This window comes from Talpa europaea, assembly GCF_964194135.1.
Source record: "Talpa europaea genome assembly, chromosome: 10".
In the NCBI taxonomy this organism is placed as follows: domain Eukaryota; kingdom Metazoa; phylum Chordata; class Mammalia; order Eulipotyphla; family Talpidae; genus Talpa; species Talpa europaea.
Window position 1 is genome coordinate 103,929,497 of NC_140077.1, and position 15,299 is coordinate 103,944,795.

Genomic DNA, 15,299 nt, shown 5'->3' on the forward strand with positions numbered 1-15,299 from the left:
TGATTAATACTAACTCTTTTACTAGTCAGGACAGTGGAGATTGGCTTTGCCTGGGAGAGGCTGTCTGGCTTCTCACTTGGTAAAGCTGAGACTTCATAGAGGAGGCACCAGAAAAACAAAACAAGGAGAGGGGAGGGAAAGGAGCCCCATTAAGGATTGAAATATGGCTTTCCCTCCCGTGGAGAGGGCCCCTGTTCTGAGTAAACGAGAATGACCCATGGGCCTGCCCTGGTGGCGCAGGGGTTGAGCGCTGGGTTGCAAAGCTGCCTGCAGCCTCTGTAGCACCAGTTCGACCCCTGGCCCTCAGCAAGAGTCCCACATGGTGCGCAGACTTCTCCTGCCGCGCCTGCTGCTCCCCTCAGCAGTGTATTTCATCAGCCTGCCTGTTCTGTTCCCCGCTCTGGTGAATTCTCTCACCCTCCTGCACTTCTGACTGTACCCAGTACTTGTATAAATAAATAAATAAATCTTTTTTAAAAAATTAAAAAAAAAAAAAGAGATTGACCCAAGCTGAACTTCCAGGCTTGAAAGCATAGCTGGTTTTGCAAAGGCGCTCTTACTCCAGATCAATGGCTCAACTGAAAATGAGAAGCTTGCCCATGGAAGAGGCTCCCCCCTAAAGCCCGCAGGACACTTGGTGAAAAGTGGGACTAGCCCATCTCTCCACAGGGAGTGGGGAGCCCCATGTACGCTGTTGTCTGATCACTGCATGCTCTATTCCAAATTAACCAGAAACCCGAGAACCTGAAAGCTGAGCTCCAGTTAACATTATTTAAATGAACCGACTGTTACATGAACCTTAAACCACATGTCATTTGGTTGTGGTGCTGCCCTGGGCCAAGAGACATTAATACAGAGGGTTCCCAACTCACAAATGGATTGTGTTCCAAACGTGCATTTAGGAGGCTGTGGTTTGAAAGCACAATGCACTTTTCCAAAGAAGTAATGTTATAAATGGTGATTAGGGCCACACGCCAGCTCACAAAAGTCTGCGTAACCAGAATCTAGCTAAACACTGTACATTTTAGCCAAAAAGGAGTAGCCCTCAATAATGTCACAATACTTGAACCCCTAACTCACACCATTCACAAAACGTACCTTGAAGTGGATCAAAGACTTACATATAAGACCTGATACCATAAAACTTAGAAGAAAACATGACCTGCACTAAACCTGGCTGGAAATTCGGAATATTCACCCATTCATGCATTTTACTGTGATGCTAAGGCTCAAGTACACGTTTCATGTGTAAATACGAAAACGACAAGAGTAAATTGAAAAAGAAAGTTACTTGGAAAAGATCAATTGTAAAGCAAAATATGCAACAGAAATTCCAGTAACATTTTGCTCTACAAAAACATCATTTTGCTATAACACTGAGAAGATAAAAGTAAAACAATCCTAGCCCACGTAGAACAAAATCGTTTTTGAGGTCCTGCCTTTGTTAGTCTATTCTTTGAATGCAGCACTTTCCAAGAACCTGTGGACTTCCTTACGCGAGGGCTTACAGCAGTGGACTTCTGCAAGAACCAACCATTAGGTGGCACCATCAGCCCAAGGCAGTTCCGTTGTCCCCAGATGGACAGCAGAGAAAGGGAAAAGATGAATGAATGGAAGGGAGTGGGTAGAAAAACTGAAGCGGACCAGCATGCAATACATAATTTAAAATATAAAAGGTGAAGCATGTACTCTAACTTGCATATACATAAATGAAATAATTGATTTTCCTAAAATTACAGAAAAGCTCATGATTTTATCTATTCCAAGTGGTTTACATTATTTTCTATTTATACTTCTTAAAAATTTTGTTTCTATTTTTTAAAGATTTATTTTTATTTATTTATGCATATAAGAAGGGGTGCAAGCCAGAGGTGCGGGGGGTGAGAGGATTCACCAGAGACAGAGTGGGGAACAGAACAGGCAGAGTTGCTGAAATATACTGCTGAGGGGAGCAACGGGCGAGACGGGAGAGGTCTGCTGTGCTATGTGTGTCAGCTCCCTGGAGGGGGATCGAACTCATGCCACAGTGGCTGGCAATAGCTTGATAGCACTGCTGAGAATTTAACCCCTGCACCATCAGGGAGACCCCTTAATTTCTATTCTTAAAAATATTTTGAGAAGAGCCTCCCCTAGTGGCGCAGCAGTTGAGCGCTGGGCTGCAAAGCTGCCCGCAGCCTCTGCAGTGCTAGTTCCATCCACGGCCACTGGCAAGGGTCCCACATGGTGCGCAGACCTCTCCTGCCACGCCTGTTGCTCCCCTCAGCAGTGTATTTCGTCAGTCTGCCTGTTCTGTGCCCTGCTCTGGCTCTGGTGAATTCTCTCATCCTCCCACGCTTCTGACTGTACCCATGCTTGTATAAATAAATAAATCTTTAAAAAAATATTTTGAGGCGCCTCCATAGTTTTCTATAGTAGCTACACCAATTACATCTCTACCCACAAAGCACGAGGGTAAGTATTCTCCACATATTCACCAGTACTTGTTATTTCTTGCCTTTTTTGATGCTAGCCATTCTAAAAGGTGTGACATGATATCTCAGTGTGATTTCAACTTGCGTTTCCCTGGGTGATGCTAAACATCTGTTCCTATACCTGTTGGGCATCTGAATGTTTTCACTGGAAAAATGTCTATTTGAATCTAAAATAGTCCACCCTCTTTTCTGCCAATTTGCCCACACTCCTCATAAAATTAATTTCCTGCAAATGTACATGTTCATTGGGGTCTTTTCCCTATTCCCTTCCATGAGCATATTTCTCTATACCAACTACTACACTAAACTAATTATTCTTGATTCCACTTTGTTTTTAAATATTTTTATGAAATTGATCATTTACTCCCTAACATCACTATGTCACCTCTGAGCCCTAGACCAGATGTCAGGAAGAGCCATAGGCCAGGGCAAATATGCTAAAGAGATGAGAACAAAGCGTCAGGAATATAGTTTGTCTAGTCCAGCACTCATGGAAGAAACAGCTGCCAACCATCTGATTGGGAAACAGTTGCAAATTAATTAACTTTGATTTGTTGAACTGCTGCAGAAAGCAGTGGTTAACGTACTAGGAAATGAGATATTGGTTCTGCCCATCTGGAATGTATTCACTGAAGGAACCCAGTATGACAGAATAGATTTGAGCAAATCTAAACCCCATTAATAGTGGGGAGAAGTAGACTGTTAGAGTTTGATTCTCTTATGATTGATGAGCTAATAGCAGGGGAAGACAACTATCTTTGTGTTTACCTGTATCTCCAGTAAAATATATGGATATCAACAATGGAAGACAGCCTCACACCCAGAAGTCAGAAATTATGAGCATAGGTGGTTAAGTGGTAGAATTCGCTCGCCTGCCAGAAGCCAGATATTTTCTAGGAAAAGGAAATTCTAGATCTTCTTCTAGGGCCTCCCTGGTGGCGCAGGCAGTTGAGTGGAGCGTTGTGAAGCTGTCCGCAGCTTCTGCAGCGCCAGTTCGCTCCTGGTCGGCCGGCGAGGGTCCCACTTGGTGAGGCAGACGTCTCCTGTCTCGCCCGCTGCTCCCCTTAGCAGTGTATTTCGTCAGTCTGCCTGTTCTGTGCCCCACTCTGTCTCTGGTGAATCCTCTCACCCTATACCCCATGCCTCTGGCCTATACCCCGTTTCTTGTATAAATAAAATAAATCATTTTTTAAAAATTCTAGATCTTCTTTGGGAAGGTATGAGGTAGTATCCAAAGGGATTTCAGGAGATCCTGGGGTTATATGAAGACAGACTGGAAGCTATGTAGGGAATTGATGTCCAAATGAATTCATTATCTTTTTCACCCCAAATCTGCTGCTCTTTCAATAGTCCCATTCTCAGGGATGGCAGTGCCATCTGCCCAAATGCCAAAGTGTTCAAGCTGGATGGCTGGACACCAACCTCAAAGATCAGTTAAGTCCTATAGGTGCTACTGCAATCACTCCGATTCATCCACATTACTCAATCTCCCATGTACACACTCACATACACCACCAAGGTCACTGCCATCTTTAGCTAGAACCACAGCAATAGTTTTATGACTGATCTTATATCAGAGTCGAGCCCCCTCTCCACTCTTGCCAATTAGCACGTCTAAATAATGTCATTTTCTCGCTTACCACTTTGTCATGCCGCCCTTCTCCCAGGCTGCAGTCCAGACCCTCAGTGTGATTTACGCAGACCTTCTTGATCTGACACATGATGACCTTTGCAGTCATTTTTCAGAGCAGTTAAGTTCCCAGTCCATGGAGTCAGCCTTCTCTGGGTTCAAATTCCTACTGCACCAAACCTAGACCAGATTCTGCAGCTCTTGGTATTTCTGTGTTCTCACAAGTAAAACGTCGACAACAATACCAAACATCTCGTGGGAAGGGGTAGTTGGAGAATGGAGTGAGCTAACACAGGGAAAGTCCTTGGCACAGAGACTTGCACACAATGAGCTTTCATTCCTGCCAGCACTTACTTTTATTCCTTTTTTCCAATGCACTGTGTTCTCTAGCACCCAGGCCTTTGCATCCCACCGCCTCCATCTGGAACACTACCTCCAACACACTGATCTTGCTTCAAGCTTGGCACTCTGGGGATGCAAGCAACAGCAGCAACATCACCAAGAAAGTTGCTAAAAAGGCAAATTCTCATGCCCCTGCCCAGACCTGTGCTATGAGAAACTGCAAGGCACCCAGCGATCTGGTCTTCAGGGAATCCTGATGCTCTAAGACAACACCAAAATACTCACCACCATAACTTGTACTGGCTGTTTGTTTGTCTCTACCCCCTGAACTGGGAGGCGGGGCTCATGTAGTAGGTCTTGTTGGTCAGTCACCACTGGAGGCCCATTCGGGAAAACTATGAGTCATCACAAACTGGAATGGAATAAGTTACATTTTCTAAGTGAGACTGTATCCTTGCATGTTCCCTCTTTATCTAGTGCCCTCAGTTCCTCTCCAAGTATGCCACCCAAATGTTCCAGTTTATTCCAAGCCCTGAGTCCAGGCTTGTGGTAAAGAAGGCACCCCTGAATATGGAGAGGACAAAGGCAAAGTGTGGGTGATTCCCAGGGGCAGGGAGATGTCTGGAAAGGCACAGCCAAGAAGGTTGGCCTTCCCCACAGTGGGGTCTCCCCCTTACCATCTGTGGAGTCAAGCGGGACTTTTCCTGAGAACTGCCCGCATTATTAAAACTGCAGATAACTGAAGAAAGAAAGGCAAAGTGCCCAGAGGACAAAGCACAGCAGGTGCAAGGAGTTCAACCGCCTAGGTCTGGAAAGCCATCTGGTATACCTTCCGATTTCTCTGTCTCTGCAGGTAGCTAGAAACAGACCCAGTGAGACGCATCTTCTGGGAAACACTGAGGGAGAGAGCTGAGTGGGGAAGGCTCTCTCTTCCTCCCTCGCTCTCTCACCTCCGTTTCTTCCTCTCCATCCTCCCGCAGATCTCTCCCTACCTCAGAGCCCTCCTCCACCCCAAGGCCTGGTAACAAAACCTCTGATTCTTGCCCAGGACGCAGCTCAGGACGCTGTAGAGGCGATGAAGACGACCGCTCCCCGAATGCCTGCATTACGGCGAGGCGCGGGACCTGCGGGGGCTCTTGAGGACCCAGGACGACGAGGAACACCAGTAACGGGGGTCGGGGGAAGCCAGCGCGGGGCGCGGGGCGCGGGGCGCAGGGCGAAAGGGCGCGCGCGCCAGGAGCCTCCCCGCGCCGGCTCCGCACGGCCCTGGGCTGGGCGCTCACCCGGTGGCCGCAGGCTCGGCTCCCACTCGCGCCTGGTGAGCCCCAGGGGCGCCCGCTCGGTGGCCACCCCGGACCCTCCCCGCCCGCGCTGCGAAGGTGGGCGCGGCCGAGCCATGGCCGCGGGGCCCAGGGCGCGCCAGGCTGCGCCGGTGCTGGAGGCGCCCCCCCAGCACGAGCAGGTACGCAGCGCCCTGCAGGCCGGGAAGAGACGGGTGTGGGGGTGCGGGCGGGGAAAGGAAGGCCGGGCCCAGCGCAGACCTCCAAAACCCCCACCCCCACCTGGTGCGAACCGGTCAGGACAGAGGGATGGAGGAGCTTCTGGAAGGCGGGGTGGCTTTGCTCAGCCTACCTCAGGAGAGCCCAGCGCCTGTTTGTCTTTCTCTACCTCCGGTCCTTCCTCTGCTCCCCAATACTTCCATCCCGCCCTCTCTCTCCTCATTCTGTCTCTTTCAGAACCAACCTTACCCGGCTCATCTTACCCATTCTCTGCCCTCCATGCTAGCCGCCTCTGGCTCCCTGGCAGAAGCGCCCAGCGCCCAGGCGGGGACCGTAGGCATTGGAGTTGCTGAGGGATGCCGGTTGGCTGCCTGGTAGGCAGGACTCTAGTTCTCAAACCCCAGCGCACATCAGAATTATCCGGAAGGCTCATTAACCTCCCAGCTTCAGGCCTCTGTCTCCGGGTTTCAAATTGCTCCCCTCTAGCACAGGGCCTGATCATTTGCAAGTCTAACGTGTTCCCAGGGGTGCGCTGACCTTGGAGAACCTTTGGGCTGGCTCTCTCTGCCTCCCACTGGTGGTGATTACAGACCCACCCACCGCTTTATTTTCCCTTCTCAGGACAATTCCTAGGCTATGATTAGGTACCCGGAGCTGAACTACAAATGGAGTTCGGGTGCCCTAGTGGTGGACTCACATCCTGGAAGCAAAGTAAAACATGGACAAAAATTATTTAGATTCAGGTAAAGCATTGTAGCATTTCTAAGAAGCAGGAGATTGCTCCTGAGGGGGCCAGGCTGTGTTAAGGCCAATGGGGCCAGGCCTTCCCGCTGGACCTCAGAGGCTGGATGAGGCATGGCCAGGTGGGGGTAGAGGAAGTGGGAATTCTAGATGGAGGGAAAAGAGGTTATCAAATTTCTTAGAAGTGAGAGAAATTGTTTGGGGGATGGTAGTGCAACCATGGGGAACTTCAGGAGATTCACTATGACCCAGAACTCTGGGGCTTGTGAAGTCTTATAAAAGAACCTACAAGAGAGCTAGGCTGCAGATTCTTGGGTACCCAACCGTGCATTGGGGATTTATGTGTAGTTGACTTTTACATCTTCAAAATGTGTATTTTGTTTTTTTACTTTATCATTTCTAGGCACCACATCATACTTAGAAAGACCCTCTCCGTTGTATGATATTTTCTTCTAGCACTTTTAAGATTTTCTTTTTTACGTGTACATATTTGACCCATCTGGAATGTATTTTGAAGTGGAAAATTAGCTCTGGATCCAGCTTTATATTTTTTCCAAATGCCTAGCCAATTGTCTCAGCACCATTTAATGAACAATCCATTTTTCCTCATGATTTGAAGTGACTCATTTATCATATGCACTTGGGTCTATTCCTGGACTCTATGTTCTGTTCACTCATCTGCCTTCCTATTCCTGGGCCAGAACTGCTTTCAATTAATTTCTGTGGCTTTACCATGGATTTTGATGACCAGTAGGCCCAGCCTCAATTTTTTACTCTTCTTTTGATTTTCCAAGCTACCCGTATTTGTTATCCTTCTAGATAAATATTAGCATCATGTTGCTCTCCAAAATAAATTCGGTTTAAGATCCTGAATGGACTTGCAAGATACCATACCAGGAAAAAAAAAATTGTCAAAAAGGTGACTCCACCCAAATAAAAAATACCATGTGTTGGGAACTATTGGGTTATCAGAAAAGTCATGATGCATTTTTGCTTGAAAAACAGAAAAAAAAGTCATGACTTTTCCAATCACCTACTATTAGTAATATTAGTCTCTTCAGTGTCATCAGTATCATCATTTTCACAGTTTGATTTTCCCTAGGAAATATGAGTATGATTTTAATATCACTTGATGTGGGGAAGTTCTTACTAGTATTTAGAAAAAAATCTTTTCAGCTACAGTTTCCATTACCTGAGTTTTCCTGGTCATCAGCAGAATAGGTTATCATACTTGGTGAAAAGTGACTTGGCATCTGGTAGACAAGTAAGCACAGTATTTCTGGTAAAAAGCAAAGGGGACTTTTCCTTGTAACTGAAATAAAAACCTTGTTCCTTATTATAAACAAATTTTAACAGGAAGCAAAATGATCCTAAAAATCTTGAACAGCAAAAAGAGAAGGACCCGGGGAGTCTTGTAGGATATGACTTGTATAGAGATCAATGGCTCTTGGAATAAAGCACCTTCTTCCAGAGCTCTCATACTGAATCTGATTTATGCTCACAATATTTAATACAGTAGGCAGAGAGTAGCTATAATATCAATTTCCAGTTTCTTTTTTGTTTGTTTATCCATACATACAAGAACCGGGGTACAGGCCAGATTTGCGGGATGGTGAGAGGATTCACCAGAGACAGAGCAGGGAACAGAACAGGCAGACTGACAAAATACACTGCTGAGGGGAGCAGCAGGCATGACAGGAGAGGCCTGCCATCTCATATGGGACCCTCGCCGGCCGGCCGGATTCAAACCAGCATTGCAGAGGCTGCGGACAGCTTCACAGAGCTGCGCTCAACCGCATACGCCACCAGGGGAGGCCCCAATCTCCAGTTTCTAATAAAGAAACAGGATGAACATTGCTTAGTGATGTGCCCAAGTCACCAGAATAACCACCAGTGAGCTCAGAATTTTGTCCTGGGTGGAAGTGACTCATGACTCCAGATACAAGCAGTGCTCCCCAAAGCAGAAGTCAGCAGAGATGGGCCATCACACAAAGGTGGGGCTTCAGGCTCCACCACTATGTGTGGATTGCCACCAAGGCTTTACCCCTGGAGCTCAGCAGGAACCCAGAGACTGTGAGCTCCATCTGAATATCAGGAACCACCAGGCGGGATCACTCAGGTACAGGGAGCCATGAGAAGCTCCTGGCATTGTCCAGCAAACCTTAGCATTCTACAAACATTCCTCAAATCTACCTAGTTGTGTCTTCCAGAGCCTTGTTCTCTCTTATTGGGGAATCCTTCAAGCCTCTGACAGATGCACAGAGATGCGGCAGAACCTGTTTACCTTGATTCAGAGAAATCCTAGACCATCCCTGGGTGGCATTGTTTTTCTGTCTGAAATGCTCATGTCCTTTGAAGGAAATGCAAAGGGAAAATGCCTGGCTAATATCAGGTCTGTTTAACAAATGTATTATTCACCTTCTCTTCTGTGCCATCACTGGGGATTTTAGCTTTGAAACAGTATCTTTTAACACTCCTGGAGGGATTAAGCTTCCTTGTGTTCCATGAGAGTTGTAAAATCATATCTTTCAGCCACTGATCTTAAGGTTTCAGATGCCCAAATGCTGTGGGTTAGCAGCGACCAAGAAAAGGTAGTGTGTATTTGTTGTAGATAGTCCAAAAGCAGTCCCAATATAGTCTCTGAGCTTTCCAGTTCAATCTGCAAGGGAATAGCCAGATTACTGCCTTCCCAGACTTTCAGAATAGACTTTAAGTGAAAAACAAGAGGGCACAAACACAGCTCCTAACCAGTAGAGCCACTGGTCACCTCTGTTTCTAAAACCCTGTACTTAGAGATGATACTTACTGTTGGCATCATTTAAGATACTCGCAAAGCAGATTTTTTTAGGAGTTTTCAATGCACACATCATATCCAGAAGCCAGTGTCTCACTGCCTATTAGAGATGCTTCTCTGCAAGCTTGACTGAACTGCCAAATTAGACCCCAGGAATGGAGCTTCATCTGGTTCTGTGACTTAAGAGTGGAATCAAATATTTACTAATAGTGACCTGTTTGCTATTTCATTTTGAGGTGTGTGTGTGTGTGTGTGTGTGTGTATTTCCATAAGCAAATATTCTATTAGGGCTTTTGTCCTAAATTATTCCAGTATTGGGAATTTGGTTATTTTCTGTGGTTTGGATTTCCCATGTAATGTAATAAAATGCAAGCTAAGAAAACAAGGAAATGTTGAGGACTCTTTTTATATTTTTCAGGCCTCTCACACAAAGCTTTCTGCGGATGATGAGTGGAAGTAAGTGATTTGTATTTTTTATAGCTGGAATACTAAAAATTAGATTTCTATCTTAACAGTTTGAGAAATTAAATAAAGTCATAAATGTATTTATAAACTTCCCAAAATAGAGAAGCAGTTAGCTGAGCCATGCACACTCAGATACCAGAGGCCAAGACTGCAGGGATTCCATCTTTTTCTCTATAGTGTGCTCCATGCAGTCCTGCCAAGCTGCACTTATATGTCCCTCAAGATAGGGCAGCATCGAATTAATATTTATTTTAGGCATACAACACATCTGGCTTGCATGACATGCTGTTTCGCCTGTGTGCTGGTATCTACTGGGGGGGCATTTGGGCCCTTGTAATGAAAAGAAATAAAAATGGAAGTTTCCTCATTTTTTGCATAATAGAAATCCATTATTATTATATTCCTAATGAAAATCAGAAATACTTATTCCATTTATATATGACATTATGCTTTCTAAAGTACTTCCACACAGATTTATTCATTTGATATGTTTTCACTATATGTACAAAAATAGATAGATGTCATCAAGCATATTTTGTTTTATATTTATACAAGTCCTACTTTAGATGGATACAGTCTTTCTTCTATCTACCTGGTCCAAGTTGAAAATCTGCTCAGTACATAGACTATTGAATAGTTATTTTGGATTTGGGGTTGTGAAGACCATAACTAAGCTCTGTACCCATTTCATTTTTCTTGACTTCCCATTTCTTCAGAGGAATGAGTGGTTTTGTTTTGTTTTGTTTTTAAGAGCTTCTAGGCTCAGTTTCCAACACAGAGACTAATAGCCATGTAATTTTATCCAGGTTTCTTACCTGATGTGGTACATCAGCCTCTTCATTTGGTAGATGAAGGGTTTTTAGCACATTTATGGTACCTTCCAGCACTAACATTCCGAGATTCCCTCCGGAGGACGCTGAGCTCCCACAGAACTAGTAGGTTCTCTGGGCTGATTTCTGCATTCTCCAGCAGGGGGCACCCCTGGGACTTGAATGGGGCTCTTAGGAGGTACTGGGTGCTCTCTACCCTTCAGCTGGAGTCTTGCTGGCAGAGGGGGAGAACTCAACCCCAATGTCCACAAGCACCTTTAAGTGGTCACAATCTTGGGGCACAGAACATTACCATACAATGGTTTTGAGTAAGCATTCATAAGTGGGAGCTTTAAGAGATTTTTGTGACTGACAGTGCCCCACTGAGGGCGAAAATTAATATTAATATTTATAAAGTGATTAACAATATTCATAATTTTCCCCCTTTTCTGTCATTTTGATCCTGCACTGCTTGCTCTTCCTCTGGCCCATCCGCTCTTTATCTTGTCTCCATCTAGAAATCATATTGGGGAGCTTTAAAATTCATAATGCCTTGGAACATCCTAGAAATCTGTATTAGTCAGCTCAACAGAACATCACGAACTAAGAGTCTTCAACAACAGAAATTCATTTTTTTCATAGTTCTGGAGCTTAAAGTCCAAGATCAGGGCCTCCCTGACTGCACAAGGGGTTAAGTCTCAGCGCTATGAAGCTATCCGCAGCCACTGCAGCACGAGTTCGATCCCTGGTCAGGGAGGTACCCACATGGCACAGCAGACCTCTCCTGACTCAACTACTGCTCCCCTCAGCAGTGTATTTCAGTAGATTTGCCTGTTCTGCTCCCCAGTCTGTCTCTGGCAAATCCTCTCACTCACCCCCACCTTTGGCCTGTACCCCAGTTCCTGTATGCATTCATAAATAAATCTTAAAAAAAAAAAAGTCCAAGATCAAGGTGTCAGCAGGTTTGGGTCCTCCCGAAGTCTCTCTCTTTGGCACAGAGGCCACCTTGCACTGGGTTTTCATATGGTGTTCCCTCTGTGTGCAGCATGTCCTAATCTCCTATGACCTCACTTTACCTGAATTGCTTCTTTAAAGTTCCTATTTCCATGTACAGTTAGGTTCTGAGGTTCCGGGGGCTAAGAACTCAACTTATGGCTTCTGGGGGGACACAGTTCAGTCCATGCCACCCAGCAACAGTGATCTCATTACCTGAGGTACACAGCTTGATTGAACTGGGATTTTTTAAATCTCCCCAGTGATTTCCAATTTACAGCCAAGGTAAAGAACCACTGATTTCCTTGAAGCTGTTTCTGCTGCAGGACGTGAAACTGTGACGTACTATTTCAGCGTTTTTCTCTACCATTGTACAAAACTAAGAGTCCAACTAAAAGCTAAAACATTCCCCATTTTCTGGGTGTCTGTGCCTAAGACATCACCTCCCCTCTTGCTCCCTATAATGAAAACAATGGCCACCACTCACCCAGGAGTTGCCTGCAGCCCACAGGGTATCCTGCCTGTGCAGGATGCCTTTTACTTGAGAATTTTAGAAATGACCCATGTTTTACTTTGATTTTCAAAAATCACAGTTTTATGAGTCAACCCAATCACAATTATTACCCCTCATGTAAGTACAAGTAAAATAACATATGTGGGCCTTCCTGGTGGCGCAGCGGTTGAGCGCTGGGTTGCAAAGCTGCCCGCAGCCTCTGCAGCACCAGTACGATCCCCGGCTGCCAGCGAGGGTCCCACATGGCGCACAGACCTCTTCTGCCGCGCCCGCCGCTCCCCTCAGCAGTGTACTTCGGTCCTTCTGCCTGCTCTGCTCCCCGCTCTGGCTCTGGTGAATTCTCTCACTCTCCCACACTTCTGACTGTACTCAGTGCTTGTATAAATAAATAAATCTTTAAAAAAAAATAAAAATAAATAACATATGTACTTTACCATTGTAGAACAATTCTGTGAGGCATCAGTGGGAGGGATCATTACTATAAATTTGCAAAAGAGGAAACAGACAGCGCGGATAATTGACTTTTGAAAGGTTAAATGGCGATGAAGTGGCAGATCAGGGACTTGAAGCCAGGTCTTCGCAGGAGCCATCAGCAACACTTTTTGGCCTCATCGTGTAAAGTGAAAAGATAAGGTTTAAGGCAGAACCACAGGGGGGGCCTCCCCGGTGGCGCAGCAGTTGAGCGCTGGGTTGCGAAACTGCCCGCGGCCTCTGCGGCGCCGGTTCGATCCCCGGCTGCTCCCCGGCCTCTGGAGGAGGGTCCCGCATGGCGCGCAGACCTCTCCTGCCGCCCGCTGCTCCCCTCAGCAGTGTACTTCGGTCCTTCTGCCTGCTCTGCTCCCCGCTCTGGCTCTGGTGAACTCTCTCACCCTCCCGCGCTTCTGACTGTACCCAGTGCATGTATAAACAAAACAAACAAATAACTAAATAAATAAACATGCCTCTCTTAAAAAAAAAAAAAAAATAAAAAAAATAAAAAAAAAAAGAACCACAGGGGAAAGCAATGGACTGAGAGGAACTGGTTTTGCTAATTGACTCAGGTTCCTGCTCTCAGCTGCCCCTTCCTCGGAGCCTGGGGGTAGTGGAGGAATCTAGACAAACTCAAGGAAATTTTGTGATCAAAGCTCTAAAACCCCTACCTTTGAGGTCTCCAATTGCTTCCTATGAACCCAGCCTATTTGTTCTGGTTAAATGCACAACGGTTGAGGGCCTTTTCAATGACCTTTTTTTTTTTTTTTTACAGAATAGAGGCATGTTTTATTTATTTATTTGTTTGTTTGTTTGTTTTTTGTTTATACAAGCACTGGGTATAGTCAGAAGCACGGGAGGGTGAGAGAATTCACCAGAGCCAGAGCGGGGTGCAGAGCAGGCAGAAGGACCGAAGTACACTGCTGAGGGGAGCAGCGGGTGGCAGGAGAGGTCTGCGCGCCATGTGGGACCCTCCTCTGGTGGCCGGGGAGCAGCCGGGGATCGAACTGGCGCCGCAGAGGCTGCGGGCAGCTTCGCAACCCAGCGCTCAACCGCTGCGCCACCGGGGAGGCCCTCAATGACCTTTTTTCGCTGTTTTCAGTCTGCAGCAGGAGCAGATATACCGGATGCACCGGGGCCACGAGTCCATGCACGTGGAGATGATCTTGATTTTCCTCTGCGCCCTGGTCATCGCCCAGATAGTGCTGGTGCAGTGGAGACAGAGGCATGGCCGCTCTTACAATGTGAGTGCCCCAGGGGCTTGGGGGTGGCGGTGCTGGAAGCAAGCTCCTCCCACTGCCATAGAAAAGCTCTCCTTTGTGAAGGAAGCAAGTGGTAACTGCCTGGACTGGCTGCATGTCAGCATTGTGTTGTCGATTCAACACCCTCTATATTTCACTTGGATGATTTATTTTTAACTAAAGGAGACTAGAATCAAACCTGATTAGTTGTTCACTTTCATATCAAAGAAATCTATTCCTTATACAAATAAGCATATGAAAAGCTCATCACCATATGTCATCAGGGGATTGCAAATTAAAACAATGAGATACGGATACATACCTGCCAGATGGATAAAATCCAAAAAACTGACAATACCAAATGGAGATGAGTTTCATGAGCAATGGGAACTCTTGTTGATGGGAGTGCAAATGGTAAAAGCACTTTGGAAGGCTGTTTTGCAGCCTCCCACAAAGTTGAACATAGCATTACCACACTACCTAGCAACCATGCTACTAGGTATTTTTTATTTACCTGATTTTATTTACTCACATTCCCACAAAATCTACATGCAGATACTTATAGTATCTTTATGCATAATCACCTAAAACTAAAAGCAAGCAAGATGTCCTTTAAAATATGAATAAATAAGCAAACTGTGGTCCCGCTATACACTCAAATCTTAGTATGTGGAGGCAATAAAAGGAGATGAGCTATGAAATCCATGAAAAGACCTGGAGGAACCTTGGTGACAAGCCCATGTGAAAAGGACACAGACTGTGTGATTCCAATTACATGACAATTGAAAAAATGCAAAATCATAGAAAGTAAAATGACCGTGGTTCAGGGAGGGAAGAAGGAAGGACAGACATGTGAAAAGAGAGATTTTATGGCAGTAAAATTGATCAACATGTGATTGTGGATACAAGGCATTATGCATTTGTCGACCCCGTTCAACTATACAGAGCAAACAGTGGAACTTAATGTATCCAAACACTAGGGAGATCATGTAGGATGTTGGGTGGAGGGGGACCAGTGTGTCCCAGGGGGAAGAGCAAATGGTACAGGAGAATCTCAATGCATTACAAATACATGAAACAACCTCAATGAAGGGAATTGGGGAGGGCAGGAGGTTAGGAAGCTGCTCTGAGCACCTCTGGCAATGAGAAGTCTGTATGATTAAGGCACAGAAGCACTGTACACTGGCTGATAAACTTGTTCCCATGGGGGTCTGCTCCAACAGACTGATATTGCTGTAGTATTCTGGAAAGGGACAGCCAAGTAAATGGAGGGCAGATTAGTAGAGCCAAGTTAGTTACTGTTGAAATAGGAGTTTACAGATAAGCAAGGGA

At 45.8% G+C, this 15,299-nt stretch overlaps 1 protein-coding gene across 2 annotated transcripts in view; it reads left to right on the top strand.

Moving 5' to 3' along the window:
* Window positions 1-5,839: 5,839 nt before the first annotated feature.
* RNF175 (ring finger protein 175) overlaps window positions 5,840-15,299 on the top strand; it is a gene marked incomplete at both ends in the record, with an annotated part of 29,367 nt that continues 19,907 nt past the window's right edge. For both annotated transcript variants that reach the window (XM_084245231.1, XM_084245232.1), the window contains 3 exons: window positions 5,840-5,905; window positions 9,896-9,933; window positions 13,829-13,970. In XM_084245231.1, the coding sequence (XP_084101357.1) occupies window positions 5,840-5,905; window positions 9,896-9,933; window positions 13,829-13,970 (246 nt within the window). The remainder of the gene's footprint in view (window positions 5,906-9,895; window positions 9,934-13,828; window positions 13,971-15,299) is intronic.